General features: G+C 32.3%; 1 protein-coding gene across 1 annotated transcript in view; it reads left to right on the top strand.

Annotated features, from left to right (window-relative positions):
* The window catches only part of POT1 (protection of telomeres 1), an 85,707-nt gene that overhangs the window by 44,735 nt on the left and 24,694 nt on the right, over positions 1–16,278 (top strand). The window contains exons 8-10 of the mRNA XM_051962044.1: positions 3,300–3,430; positions 11,821–12,111; positions 14,788–14,943. Of these exons, the coding sequence (XP_051818004.1) occupies positions 3,300–3,430; positions 11,821–12,111; positions 14,788–14,943 (578 nt within the window). The remainder of the gene's footprint in view (positions 1–3,299; positions 3,431–11,820; positions 12,112–14,787; positions 14,944–16,278) is intronic.

The following is a 16,278-nucleotide window of genomic DNA, read 5'->3' on the forward strand; positions in this document are numbered from 1 at the left end:
GTGAAACATTTAATAGATTATACATTGTCTATGAAGAGTGGTTTTGTTTTTGGAATAGAGATTTTTTTGGGTTTGTCAGTTCAGTAGTCACCTAATTTAAAGTCAGATAATAATTTTTTTAGTTCTTAAATTTTATAATACCTCCATGGGTAGGCAAATCTCCCTATGGTTCCACTTTCTCAACCAGAAAAGATGTTAATTACTGTGACAAACTGTGAAAAAATTGTCACCACAAAATGTGAAGTAGAGGATACTAGAAATTCATGTAACTTTATAGACCACTTATAGTTACTGATTTATTTGTGATATTGTAAATATGTTTGTCTTTATCGATTGTTCAATAAATTGATATGTTTTTGGGCTCTGTGAAGTAAGAATGTTGTAGAGATTTCTTGTGGAAGATCCTCGGAAAAAATATGGACAGAAGATGAAAAGGCATGGATAGGTTATGATCTGTATTGAAATATTGAACTTTAAGGAGAAATTTTTTCAAAAATAATTGAGAAAGTTAAATAAGAGAAAAGACAAAGGGAATTAACACATGAGAAATGGCTTGCTAAATAAAGAATTAAAGAATCACTTCCTGGTGAGGCAGAAAATTATCTTGGTAGAGCAGTGGTATATATACAACCTAGGTAGGAAAAGGAAAGTATCAGTAAGGAAGAAACAATTAGTTTTAGGATTCAGCTAAGAAAGATGTAAAATTAAACAAGTCATATACATATATGTATGTGTATTTATAGTATCCCTCGTTATTTTTGAGATAAAAGCTAGTTTCATGTATGACTCAATTACTAATGGATTCTCTTTGCTTCTGTGAGCAGACTGACTTGATAATATTTCTAATGGAGGATAGTCGAAAAAAAGTCAAAATGAGTCTCTGTACAAGATCTTCCTTAATTAATTAATTTTAATATCACCTGAGTTTACTACATTCATTCTTTTAGCAGCTCTTTATTAGTATCTATTCCATATGACAACTCTTCACCTGAGGTTAATTAAAAATGTCATATTTTTAAAAGGGATCAGAAAATGATGGATTCTTTCCTCATGACTCACATGTCATGCTGAAGTATGCTGCATCATTGTATTTCTTTTCATTTTAAATATCTCAGGAATTACTTAAGAATATAAGCTCCTTGAGAGAAGGAATTGACTTATTCTTTGTATCTAGAACTCATAATAGTTCCTTCTTCATAAAACGGGAACTTAATAGATTTTGTTCTTTTCTTGAAACATTTTAAATTAATTAATATTTTACTAAATTTTTGCTAAAAATAATCTTACTATTTTCTTCTTGATAACATGTAAGTTTCTTAAGGGTAGGGACAATTTCATTTTGTATTTATATCCTAAACAACTTGTACAGTGCTTACACATAATAAGTGCTTAGTAATTGCTAGTTGAGTGATTATCCTTAGCCATGTTAAGGTAATAGAGTCATAAGACAAAGTTGAAATACAGGAGTGCATTAAATAACACATTATTCCTTCTTTGAAATGCATTTACATATTTTACATTTAACATGTAATTTTAACATGTAATAACATGTACATAGTAACATGTAACTATATATTCTTTAGTATTCAAGTAGAGTCTTATACCCAATATGTACTTTAAATTTTTTAAATAGTTTATTTTTTTCCCAATTACATGTCAAGAAAATTTTTAGCATTCATTTTTACAATATTTTGAGTTCCAAATTTTTCCCTCTCTCTCCTTTTTTCTTCCCTCTTCCTAACATGGTAGACAATTTAATATAGATATACATGTCATTAATGTGTAAAACATATATTCATATTGTAATTGTGAAAGAATATGATGACCACGCTAGCACCCAGGATACCTCAGAATCAGCTGGAGTCAGGATAAGCAAAAGTCCTTAGTCTTTATTCTTGGTCTTTAGACACAGGATTGAACAGGGTGGAAGCAGAATCTTAGCAATTGCCTTCTTCCTCGTGTACTGCCAAAGTGTGACTCTGGCTCATCTTACACTACCCCCTAGTCCCTCCTGCAATCCTCTGTATATAGCAATCATTGAGCCAGCACAGGATAGTGGGAAGGACCATTTTCCAAGCATATATCCAAGCATATAAGAATAAAAAAACTGAAAAAAAAATATTCTTTGATGTACATTCAGAGTCCATCTGGATAAATAGTATTTTCCTTCATGAGTGCTTTGTACTTGTCTTAGATCATTGTGTTACTGAGAAGAGCTGAATCATTCATAGTTGATCATCACACAGTGTTGCTGACACTGTGTACAAGGTTTTGCTGGATCTGCTCATTTCACTTTGCATTAGTTCATACAAGTCTTTCCAGGTTTTTCTGAAATCTGCCTGTTTATTTTTTCTTTTTGCACAGTAATATTCCATTACATTCAATTATCATAGCTAGTTCAGCCGTTCCCAAATTGATGGGCATCTTCTTAATTTCTAATATTTTGCCAACATGAAAAGGGCTGTTATAAATATTTTTTGCACATGTAAATTTTTTTTCCTGAGGCAATTGGGGTCAAGTGAACTTGCCCAGGGTCACACAGCTAGGAGGTGTTAAATGTCTGAAACCAGATTTGAACTCAGGTCCTCTTGACTTCAGGACAGGTGTTCGATCTACTGTGCCACTCAGCTGCCCCAGTCCTCCCTTTTATATATATATATATATTGGATTACAGACCTAGTAGTGGTATCTTTGGATTAAATGGTATGCACAGTTTGGTTGCCCTTTGGGAATAGTTCCAAGTTGTTCTCCATAATGGTTGGATCAATTCACAATTCCAACAGTGCCTTAGTTTCCCCACACAGATTTTCCCCCCATGATTTTTCCCCCATGATTTTTCCACATTCTTTCCAACTTTTGTCATTTTCTGTTTTTTGTCACATTTGCCGGTCAAAAGTGATTTAGAGGAATTTTTTATATGTCTCTAGAGAGTTTTTATTTCATCTGAAAACTACCTATTCATATCCTTTGACCTTTTAACAATTGGGGAATGGATTTTATTCCTAGACATTTGACTCACATCTCTATGTATTTGAGAAATGAGGTCTTTGTCAAAGACCTCTGATTTGAGAGTGAGACTTACTGTAAACAATGTTTCCCAGTTTTTTGCTTTCCTTCTAATCTTGGTTATATTAGTTTTGTTTGTACAAAAGCTTTTTAATTTAATATCAAAATGATCTGTTTTATGTTTTGTAATGCTTTCTCTTATTTGGTCATGAATTCTTCCTTTCTCCATAGATCTGACAGATTTATGTAAAGAAAGTCAAATTTGGTTAATTTTGTAATTTTATATTTTTCAGATTATTGCTCAGTTGTAACTATCATGGATCAGTCCAATGTCAAGTTAACCTGTATGCTTTTCAGTGTAAATCTTGATACACTTCCAGTAATCTACAAAATTGGAGACATTGTTCGTTTTCATAGACTGAAGGTACATTTTCTATTTCATGGTGCATAATAACTATTACACATATTTATTATTTACCAAACATAGTAAATGCTAATTGTGTGTTTCACTGAGTACCGAAAACTAGAATAAACAGTATAGATGAAAGATAAAGAAGTAGAATAATGTAGTCAACAAGTATTGTTACAATGTGCCATAGACTGTGCTAAATACTGAGGGTTCATTTCTAATGATAGAGATAAGTGCCTGTAAAAGATATATAACATTAAGTTGATAAATACATCTATCTGTACAGATTAATTAAATAACAGATAACTTGGGAGCGAGACCTTAGAAACTGGCGAGATCAAGAAAGACTTCATGTAGCAGATAGTATCTGTGGTGCATCTTAAATGAAAAGAGGTACTCCTCAAGACAGAGTGAATGATGGAATGAATTCTAAGCACAGCCAGTGATGGTAGATAGAATGTCATTTATAAGGAACAAAGAGTCCTTTTGCCTGGACTGCAAGGTATAGGAAAAGAATAATGTCCATTGAGACTATAAAATTAAGTTGGGGCCAGATTGTATAAGACTTTAAAAGCTAAACAGAAAACATTAATATTTTATCCTAGAGGTAATATAAAGCCAATGTAGTTGGTTGAATAGGGGAGCCATCTGATTAGATGCACTTAAGGAAAATCACTTTGGCAGCAGTATGTGAGATGACTACAGTCGGGACATACTTGAGTCAGAAAGACCATTGAGAAGATTGTTGCTATAATATAAATGATGAGAGTCTGAACTGAAGTTGTGGCTGTTTGGCAGGAGGTAATTATGGAGGTAAAAATAGTAAAATTTGTGAATTGATATGTCAGGTAAGTGTATTATGATATTTTCAAGAATAATAGGCAAATTTGGAAGAAGAGAAAGTTTAAAGGAAAGATCAAGTAAAGTCAACAATCTTTATTAAGTGTTTGTAATATGCTTCATCAGCTCTTATGGGCTTAACTGTCATCTTTATGCACATAACTCCCAGATTAATTCTCTCTGCCTCTTTCCCAATTCAGTGCTGGATCAACAACTGCTTATTGTATAATTCAAACTGGGTATTTCTAGAATATCTATAACATGTTAACATGTCAAAACCGAATTCACAATTTTCCTTCTCTGAAGTTCATTTAACTGACAATAATTTTTTTTAGCCTTGAAACCCCTAACTCTTAGAATAGTTACTTTGGGGGGAAAAAAAGGAATTTTTCAAAGGTTCTGATAAAGGTCTCATTTCCAAAATATATAGAGAATTGACTCAAATTTATAATAATTCAAGCCATTCCCCCCCAAATAATGGAAAATTTTCAGATGAAGAAATTGAAACTAATTGTAGTCATATGAAAAGGTGCGCCAAATCACTATTAATCAGAGAAATGAAAATTAAGATAACTCTGAGATACCACTACACACCTGTCAGATTGGTTAAGATGACAGGAAAAAATGATGAATGTTAGAAGGCATGTGGGAAAACTGGGACACTGACACATTGTTGGTGGAATTGTGAACAGATCCAACCATTCTGGAGAGCAATTTGGAACTATAATAGTTATCAAATTGTGCATACCCTTTGACCCAGCAGTGTTTCTACTGGGCTTATATCCCAAAGAGATCTTAAAGGAGGTAAAGGGACCCATATGTGCAAAAATGTTTGTGGCAGCCCTTTTTGTAGTGGCAAGAAACTGGAAACTGAGTGGATGCTCATCAATTGGAAAAAAACTGAATAAATTATGGTATGTGAATATTATGGAATATTATTGTTCTGTAAGAAATGATCAGCAGGATGATTTTAAAAAGGCTTGGAGAGCCTTACATGAAGTGATGCTAAGTGAAATGAGCAGAACCGGGAAATCATACAAGGCAACAACAAAATTATATAATGATCAATTCTGATGGACGTGGCTCTCTTCTGTGGTGAGTTCAAATGTTGGAGTTCTTGTTCTTCTCAAAGCACAGCCGATTTAGAGGCTTAGAGCCCTTCGGATGTCTCCAAATCCAAAGGTTCTGTCCTTCAGCCTCTGCCTCTGCTTTCTTCTGCCTCCAACCAAGACAGAGATGGAAGGTCTCTCTTATCTCCTTCTGGGGAGCCCAGCCACCAACTTGCCACGGAGAGAGGGCTTCTGGTGTAGCTCCACTGAAATCCGTCAAAGTGTTCTCTGCACCAGAGTCGCTCCTCTCGAGTCCAGTGCGATCAACCAGCCAAGAGGAAAAAATGTATTCTACCATAAATCCCTCATCGCTGGCCTTTTATCTGCCTCTTCTGAGAGAATGGGATTATGGGTTTTCTCCCATAGTGCTCTCTGGCCCAATGAGCTTTAAGGGAGGTGTGGACTCCCTTGAAGTTAGAAAGTGTACTTTGTGAAGCTAGCATACTTGTGGACTCCAATGAGTAAAGGTGTGAACACAAGCCTTGTCTTAATTAGTTCTACTTAATACCTTGTTTCAGGTTCTGGCCAAAACAATCTTTGTAAGATTAGATCAACTCTAATTAGTTAGCAGTTAGTAAGGATTCCAACACTCTTCAATGACAACAATGAGATGATTCAAACCAATTCTAATTGTTCAGCGATGAAGAGAGCCATCTACACCCACAGAGAGGACTGTGGGAACTGAGTATGGACTACAGCGTAGCATTCTCACTCTTTAATTGTTTGCTTGAATTTTGTTTTCTTTCCCATTTTTTTTCTTCCTTCTTCATCTGATTTTTCTTGTGCAGCAAGATAACTATATATATACATATATTGGATTTAACATTTTAATATATTTAACATGTACTGGACTTGCCATCTAGGGGAGGAGGTGGGGGGAAGGAAGGGATAATTTGGAACAGAAGACTTTGCAAGGGTCAATGTTGAAAAATTACCCATGCATATGTTTTATAAATAAAAAGCTTTAATTAAAAAAAAAAAGAAAGAAAATAAGGAATTAGTGAGAAATTAATGTATTGTCTTGTCACAGTGATAACCTGATTGAGTTTGGATAGCATTAATTTGTAATTATATTGCAGCATGATGATAAAACATCCTTTAGCTGAATTCATCTTAAAGTAGGAGAAGAAAGGCAGATGGTGGGAGTAATCTGAGACTAAGATTTAGCAAGAGATAAGCAGGATACAGCAAAGGGATAAATGATTCAAGACAATGCTAGAAGAAGGTCTAGCTTTGAAATGAAAGACACAAAGTTGAAACCTAACTCTTAGGTTGAGATTGGAGAGAGTGGAAAAGTTTATTGTCTCAGAAGGTATTGAGGGATGAAGAAAACAGAAGTCTCAATGAAGATGAAGAACAAATGCAGGAGAGGTGAACCTTAGATAAAGGTGGAATTATAGGAGAGATTTAGATAGTGGAGCACTTCTATCATAGCATTTAAGGAGGTTGAGAAAATAGGATTTGGAAGTTTAAGGAAATATTTACTTGAATGTTAAAGTGCACTTAAATTTTAAGTCCCCCTTTCCTTTTGAAGAGGAGAAAATGATACTGTTTAGATGTTCAACTTTGTCAAAAAGGTGGGAGAATGACCTGACGTTTGGTTAACTCTGATTAACCTATAATAAACCCATAATTTTGTTTAGGTGGGATTTGTCATTTTTTCAAGGAACTCACAACATAATAATTAGACCAGGATGAGGGACAAGCCAATTACCAAAAAAATTTTTTTCCATACTTTTACTAATTATTGAGCATATTCCAGAACATATTTTCTAATGAACAAAAAAAGATCTATTAATTGCCAAATCCATGACCTTTTTCTAAATTTTCAACCTTCTTGACATCTTTTCCCTTTGGTTTTTCATGGCACTATTCTTTTTTCATTCTTCTGCCCTGATGAATTATTTTTTTTAGTCTCCTTTTTTGTATTGATGACAGTTTTGTAGCTCCTGCTATGTTTACTTCAAAAAGTTCTGGTCTGGACTCTTCTCTTTTCGTTGTACTTTTTCATTACTCAGTGAACTCCTTACTTCTTATTATAGAAAAGTCCCAGATAAGTCCAGTGTTGTAAATGAGATTCTCTTGTGATATTCTGTAAATTAATGAAGAAAACAGATACTGAATTATTAGGGAGGTAGCTGAAGGAGGATGTAGTGTTCTAGAATCCTTAGAAAAACCACATAAAGAGATAGAGATTTCAGAATCCATAAGAACTCAAAGGGGCAAAGGACTGCGAAGAAAGCAAAACTAAATAATGAATTTCCTTGTGACAAATTCCCTGATAGGTCACTTTACATTTTCTCATCCCCAAAAACTTTTTAGTTCTTAGCTAACCTTTGCTTTTGGAGTATATTAGAATCACTTTTATTTAGCTAAGCCACCTGGAAAAATATCAGCACAAAAATTAATTATTATTGATTGTTAACAGCACTAAAATAATTGATATTTATCTTGTGCTTTAAGTCAGTTAACTGGCAATATTCCCATTTAGTAATAAAAAAAAATGTTAGGGAGGATAAATTAGTTAACCAAGAATATAAACAGAGCCAGCTATAGGACTAAATTTGGTTTGGTTCAGTTACTTTTTAAAGCAGTATTCTTGGCCCCAAGAAGTTTTCTCTTTTCCTGGACATTTCTTAGAGTTTTGTAAAGTATGGTTGTCTGATGCAGTGTCACTCAGATGCATTCAGTCTCAACCATCCTAGCAGCCACTTCTCTCTTCTGTTGCTTTATCTGAATAGTTTTTTTTCTTTCTTTTCATTATAAAATATATTCAGTAATTTGCAAGATTACTGAAACTTTTTTTTGTAATTGACTTGTTCCTAATCCTGGTTTTAATAAGAGATTTTTTTTCTCAGTGTTCTAGCCTCTCTCTCTCTGTCTTAAATCATGTATTTATAGGCACAGACTAAATCATTGCTAATAAATGTTATAATCCATTAATTATATCACATACTATAGAAATGCACACAGACATTCAAACAAGGTATAGAAGGATGTAAAGATCACTGCTTTCTTTTCTCCTTTACTCTTTTCTCAATAGTTTTAGAGAAGTTGGCAAAAGGAGGATTGAGAATGCTGAAGAAAAAAGATTAAAGATTTAGCTCCAAGTAGAAAATGATAGCTTTGAAAAAGATTTTACTTTGCATGTTTAAGAAGATGCCAGAGAGTTAAAAGGCAAAAACAGAGTCTGGTTAGCATTGAGAGAAAAGAAGAGGTATGAAGTGACAATAAATTGTATTTCTGTATAAAATCTCTCCAGAGAAGAAATCCAACCCAGTATGCTGTTAGTTAAGCACTACCATGTTCAGATCGCCATGCCAGGTACTAAGGATACACAGACAATACATAAAATGCTTCCTGCCATCAGAGAATTTAACTTTATGCTGAGAGGGATGCAAATGTGTGTGTGTGTGTGTGTGTGTAAAGTTATAAGTAGAGAGCTATTTTGAGAAGGGGAGAAAAAGCATTCAGCCTTTTCTCTGATATGAAAAATTATATTTATTTATTAGATTATATTTTTATTTATATTTTATTATGATTATTTGTTATGTTTTATATAGTATTTGAATATAAGCATTATATTATATTATTATTTATTATATTTTTCACGACTTTCGAGAAAAGGTTGCCATTGGTATCATTGTATTGTCTTCTTGATGACTTACTTAGTTTCATACTTCAAGGTTCTGTGATTCATGGGTATGAATTTTGACTCTACCCAAGCAAGTCATAAACCTTCTTTAACTTAATACATTATTTCAGTGAATCACTATTACTTTAAAAAAAAAAATTCTTTGGTGATCAGCCTCTTTTGGTGATGAATCCCTCAGAAATTCTTTAGGCTGCTTGTTTGACCAGTGCTTAGAGGTAAATATTCTGTACCTTTTCTTTAGTCCTTTACCTCTGTAAAAGAGTGTAGGAAAGTATAATTCATCATCTGTTTTTCATGAACCATTGATCTTTCCATTTAATCAGTGTTAAGTGGATCTTTACTGTTTTTATTTTGTTTTCTTTGTTTATGTTTGTAGCTATTGTGTATTTTGTACCCATTTCTTCTTCCATTGTTCTTCACTTTGTTTACAAGTTATCTTGTTATTTTCTCTGAATTCTTCATATTTGTTATATTTTAGTGGTGAAATAAATCCGTATGCCATACATTGTTCAATAATCTCCTAATCAATGAGCACTGACTTTGTTTTTTTAATCCTGAAAACACATTCCTTACATGTCTTGTCTGTGTCATTTATCTCACCTCTTTGTCAGGGTCTCGAGAGTAGCATTTTTCATCATTGGTTCTCTGAAATTATTTTTGGTCATTTCATTGATCATGGGTTCTTAACTTTTAAAATTGTTTTGTCTGTACAAGGCTGTTATTACATAAATTTTTCTGGATTTACTCACTTCTCTGTGACATTCATACATGTCTTTTCAGGATTCTTTGCAATCATCATCAATATTTTTTTTTTTTTTACAGCACAATAGTATATTAGATATTGTTTGGCCATTATTCAAATGATGTTACTCCCTGCCATTTAGGCTAAGTTCTATGCCATTACAAAAAGAGTTACAATAAATACTTCTGTGTCATTGAGGTTAGACCTTCTATAGGCATCATTGGGCTAATGGGTATGCAAAATTTAGGTTTTTTTTTTTTTTTTTCCCCTCCTAGGGTTGGAGAGGTCTAGTTTGACATTTCTTTCCAGAATGGCTACATCAGTCAGAGTTATACCAGCAGTTAGTTCCTTAATATCCCTATTTTCCCAAAGTCCCTCTAACATTTGTGATTTTCGTTTTTTGTTTTTTGTTTTTTAATCTTTGTCAATCTGATGAGTGTGAGGTGGAACCTCAGAGTTGGTTTATTTTATGTTTCTCTTGTTTGTGATTTGAAGCATTTTTTTTCAAGTGGTAGTTGGTAGTTTGGATATCCTTCTTTGAATACTGAGATTAATTTTTCTTTAATATAATATCAAACATCAAACTTAGTCTTTATTTACCAGTTTGCCTTGGTAATCTAGGTTTTAGTACATAATCTGTGTACTAGATTTACCTTGTATTTCTGAGAAATTAACACTTTTCTCAAGTGTTAATCATTGTCTGTCTAAATCATATAGTGATAATATGTATTACACTATTCCTTTCCCACTCAAAATGAACATATATCTTATTTACTGGTGACTGGAAACCTAAAGTAAATTAAATATTTCAGGGAGGTCACTTTCTAGGAGAAACATATTAGAAATCCTGGTAGCCAAAAGTGGATGATGATTACAGAATATTGGGGACTGGGTCATAATATATTGTGAAAAAAACTAACTACTAGCTGGAAGTAGGAAAGATCTACAACTTTGACTATTTGAACACTAAAAGTAAAAGGACTAATGATTGGGGAAAAACTTCTGTATAAGGATGTAGTTACTCAAAACACTATAATGAAAAATAATCATGTTGTAATGAAAGAGGTGGAGTTAGGAGTAATATGATATCAAATCTCACTTCTACCTGGCTATGTGATTATAGTGAAGGCAATTTCTTTGAGTCTGTTTCCTTATCTTACAAGTGGGTAATAAGACTATGTTGCTTATCTCAAAGGGCTTGTTGTATAGATCAAGTGAAATGGGGTTGGATATTTTTTCCAGCATTTAGCACAGTGCTAAATGTTTATTGCATTGGTGTTTGAATATTTTTTCCTAGTAAATTTATTTATTTTAATACATATTGTTTTATGAATCACATTGGGAGAGAAAAATCATAACAAAAGGGGAAAACATGGGAGTGATTGAAAAAAAAAAAAACAGTCAATAGAACTGAACATAGCATGTGTTGATTTATATTCAATGTCCTTAGTTCTTTTTCTGGATGCAGATGACATTTTCTGTCCAAAGTCATTGGGATTGCTTTGGACCACAGAACTACTAAGAAAAACCAGGTTTTTCATAGTTGATCATAGCAAGTTCTTGTTGTTATTGTGTACGGTGTATTCTTGGTTCTGCTTTGGTTTCGCTCAGCATCAGTTTATGTAAATCTCTCCAGGACTTTCTAAAATCAGCTTATTCATCATTGTTTATAGAACAATAATATTCCATTATCTTCATATACCACAACCTGTTCAACTATTCCCCAATTGATGGGCATCTAGTCATTTTCCAATTCTTTACTACCACAAAAAAGGCTGCTACAAACATTTTTGGGTCCTTTTCCCTCCTTTATGATTTTCTTGGGATACAGACCCAGTAATGACACTGTTGGCTCAAAGGCTATGCAGTTTTATAGCCCTTTGGGTATAGTTCCAAATTGCTCTCTAGACTGGTTGGATCATTTCACAACTGCATTGATATTTTTAAAACCTTAAAGCACTGTACACATATAAGATGTTTTTATTTTTTACATCTCTAAAATCCTTTCTTTATATATGATCCTCTGACCAACTAAGCTGTTTTGCCCTCCTCATTTTAGATACAGCAATATAAAAATGAAATTCAAGGTGTTACTACTGTTGGATTTTCATCTCTTACATTTGAGGGGACTTTGGGAACTCCAATAATTCCTCGTACTTCAAGCAAAATGTATACTTTCACAACGGATGACCAGAAAACAGTAGAAACATTGCGTATTTGGGCAGCTAATCATATTTCTTCCTCTGGGACGTTGATAAAATTGTCTGATGTGAAGGCAATGCAATATTTTGATTTGACTTGTCAACTTGTAGGGAAAGCAGAAGTAGATGGATCTTCAGTTCTTCTAAAGGTAGGTATCAAAAAATTATAAATGATTAAAGTTATGATTTGTCAAAAATAAATTCCCAGTTTTTCAGAATTGATTTTGTTTCTGGTGAAAAATAGCAATTTAATGGTAAATAACTATGGACTCTTTAAAAAATCAAGCATTTAATTTAGATAGATCCATATGGAATGGATTTAAGCCCTAGTCATTGTGGTATTAGTCTAAAACTTGTAAGTGAAAATACTATTATTACTTGAATTCATAAAAGCATGGTGATGGATCCAAAGTAAATTTTCCAAGAATATTGTGTTGTTAGAAGGGGTTTTTTTGTACCTTTTGGTAATAAGATTTTCATAATAATAGTGATAGGGACTAGGTGATGTCACTGATTTAAGGAGCTACCAAATGAGGAAAGTTTTTAACAATACAAGTCAGCACCTTCTTTGTGATTTATATTCTTATAGTTGTTTAGAGCAAAGCTTCTTAAACTGTAGATCATGACCCTGAATGGGATTTTATAACTGAATATGGAGATTGCAAAATTGTTATTATCAGTATTTTATGTATTATATGTGTGTTTGTGTGTAGAAAGAAAGTATATAACTATATAAATGCTAAAAATTTCTTGGATGAAAAGGGATTGCAAGTGGAAAAAGTTTAAGAAGCCCTGTATAGTGATTCGCAAGGCCAGTAAAGTATCCAAATTGGGCCTTGTATATCTCTGGTCATCCAGTGACCAGTAATTTTATAAATAATAAAAAGTATTTAAGTAATAGTCAGCAAAATAGAAATGACCCTTGAATGAATATTTCCTTTTGTCCCTACATTTTAAACATATTATTAACTAGTGGCTTGATCATTTATAAGTAATGTGTGCTATGACCTTTAAGAAATACTTCATGTCTAAGACTGACTTTTTACAACTATGATTGGTGGTGCTTTGTTAGTATTCTGATGATATTTTTAGTTATGTCTTTGATATTTTAACTAATAATTTATAATTTTGTTACTTATTGATCAAAAGAAAAGAATTTAGTTTTGAGCAAATATTTTAATATATCTGTCAGAATTGCAAGTGATGAATGTTACCTGATTTTTATTTAAAGAAAATTTCTTTCACATTCTTATGCCTTGCCTTTAAATATATTTTTATATTCTTTACGTGTTAATCAGTAAAATGTTCATCAAAAATATCTGTCCTGATGAAAGGAGAAAATTCAACAAATGCATTTTGAAAGAGGTTTTTTAAATATGTGCTACATATAAAACACTAGGATAGAGGGGGCAGCATGGCATAATAGAAAGGATATTGATTTTGGAGTAAGACCAATCTTTGACTTTTCTCTCTACTATTTGTGTGGCCTTGGGCACATTTAAGCATTCATTTCTCTGGGTCTCAGTTTGCTCATCTGTAAAATGAAGGAGTCAGACTAGATTATTTCAAGGGTATTTTCCAGTCTAAATCGAAGATTTGACAAGTTTTGAATAAGATACAGTTCCTTCACCTGGCATTCTGGCAGGGAGAAATGGGGGAGGAGGAATAAGATATGTAATTAAAATATGTCTTTGGCAGGCAATATATGTAGGTAACTAGATGGTGTATTTGATAGAATACTGGTCCTGGAATGTTTGAGTTTAAACTTGGTATCAGATATTTTTTTCTCCACCTTCTTCCTACACACTTCTGCCCCACCCCCAACAAGTTATTGCCTTTTAATACTTAGAGGTATTTTAGTATTTCTATTCTTTTCTTTTTTCTTTTTAATTAAAAAGCGTTTATTTTCCCTCCTGCCTTTATTTGAAAAAAAATTAATGAAAGCAAAAGAAAAACAAAACCTTTGCAATAAAAGTGAACAATCAAGCAAAACATATTATTACATTGAACTAGTCTAAAATAAAAAATATATTTTATTAATATCTTGATATCATCTCTCTACCAGAGATGATAGGATGACCCATTGTTAGTCTTCTGGAATCTCAGTTGGTCTTTGAATTAATCCACATTTCCAGAAACACAAATAAAAAAATTATCTTTCTAATATACATATTTAAATATTTAACTTACCTATTCAAAAATGAAATTTGCATTTAAACTCCTTCACTGTTGTCTTCTTATCTAATTTACTAGCCATATCTCATGTACTTTTTCATTCATTCTTAATTCCAAATTCACTGGATTACTAGCTTTTCCACAAACTCTTATTACTTTGATATGCTATTTCCTATATCTGCTCCTTTTCATAAGTTGCCCCCCTGACTGGATTACACTCATTCTTTCCTCCTATCTCTTTCTTCAAATTCAGTATAGTTGCTGTCTTTCTAAAAAGGAAATCTATTCTTGATCTTGCCAGTTGTTAATATTTTCTCCATTTTCAAATTATTTAGTATTTATCAAATATATGTTATATCCCTTCAGTAGATTGCAAACTCTGTGTGCAAAGATTTTTTCATTTTTGTTTTTCTTTCAAGGGTGTAACACAGTACCTAGAACATCATACATGCTTACTAAACAAATGTAGAATTTAGCTGTCATCGTTCTTTTACTATGTCCCCTATTTCTAGCCAGTGTCCAATTTCTAAGTCAGAGCATATACTTTAGAAAACTTCAATTAGCCACATGTTATAGAACCATGAAATATCTTTTTTAACTTAAAAATTTATGAACAATTTCCAGTGGAGTTTGTTTTCCCTTCATTATAGGTGTGGGATGGTACAAAATCTCCATTTCCATCCTGGAAGGTCTTATTTGAAGATGGAGCTCTTGAAGGGGATATAGGTCGTATTAATCAATTGCAGAATCTGATAGTAGACATCCTCGTTTATGATAACCATGCTGTGTTGGCCAAATGTCTAAAGGTAAGGTAGAATATAGACAAGCTTAGCAATTTTTTTTAAATTACATATTTTTGTGCCAGTTATATTTGAAGACTTAATTTCATGTACACAATTGATTACTTGCAGTTAGAACTGATTTAGTGCTGTATAATTATTTAAAATATTAATTTTTTAAAGCCATAGTTACTTGGAAGAAAAACTTTTAATTAACTTTCCACAAAGGGAATAAAAAAATTACAAGATCATTTCTCTAGTATGTTTTCTCAAAAATGGTGTGGAGGGTAATAACTTTTGTTTCTTTAAGATGTTTTAAGTCTAAAATATTAGCTTAATATTGAGTTTTGTTATTTGACTTGGTATTATTTTTTTACAGCCTTGTATTTCTCAATTAAAAAAAGGCTTACTTTTAAATAGGTAAGGAAAATAATAAAGCATCTGATATATTCCTAAACAACTGGAATTGTATTGAAGTGGTAAGACTGTGTTTTTGTTTTCATTTTTAATTATATTTTATTGGAAGTTTTATTCTTCAGTAATAAAGAATGTTTGATTTGAGTTTCCTAAAACAAATAAGCTGCAATAGCATGTGTTTTTAATGTACAGCTATCCTTTCTGGTCCTAAGTTTCTTTACTTGTAACTTGAAATTAGACTAGATGATCATTCCTGTCCTAAGCTTTATAGATTCGGTTCTACAAACATATCTCCCTACCCTATGTATGCTATGTTACATGTTTTTATCCAGCTCACTATATAGTGTCACACTTTGCAAAGTGTATCTTACTTTACACAATATATATATTCATTAATGTTATAGAAAAATAAATTTAAAATGAACTGAGGGTTAAATTAAGCAACTTGCAATGTCCTTATGTATTAAAAATTCTAATAAATAATTCTTAAAAAAAAACGTTTTTTGAAAACAAACAATTGTTCTATCTCTAAAGAACTACCCTAATACATGATTGTGGCATGAGAATGCCACTTGATCCTTGATATATGACACTGCATTCAAGGCCAGGAAGTTCACCTAATATGGAAAATAAAGATGGAGCAAAAAAAATAAGTTTAGAATGGGCAATGGAACAAATATTGCTGATCTAATTTGAAAGGAAAAGAAAATTATGAAGTGATTGTGTATTTTTTCCCTCACAAAACTTTATAGTTTTGTGTATGTATATGTGTATATATATATATATATAATGCTCTACCAAAGACAGGGTTCCATAAACATGTAGGAGAAGGAGTAAAGAACTATTAAATTGATAAAATCACACTTGTAAAAAGCCTTTGTCTGTTTGTCACTATAATACTTATGTAGTGAATATGGATATATAAAAAAGTCTTTGTATTTCCTG

The sequence above is a fragment of the Antechinus flavipes genome, chromosome 5 (genome assembly GCF_016432865.1).
Source record: "Antechinus flavipes isolate AdamAnt ecotype Samford, QLD, Australia chromosome 5, AdamAnt_v2, whole genome shotgun sequence".
NCBI classification, from domain to species: domain Eukaryota; kingdom Metazoa; phylum Chordata; class Mammalia; order Dasyuromorphia; family Dasyuridae; genus Antechinus; species Antechinus flavipes.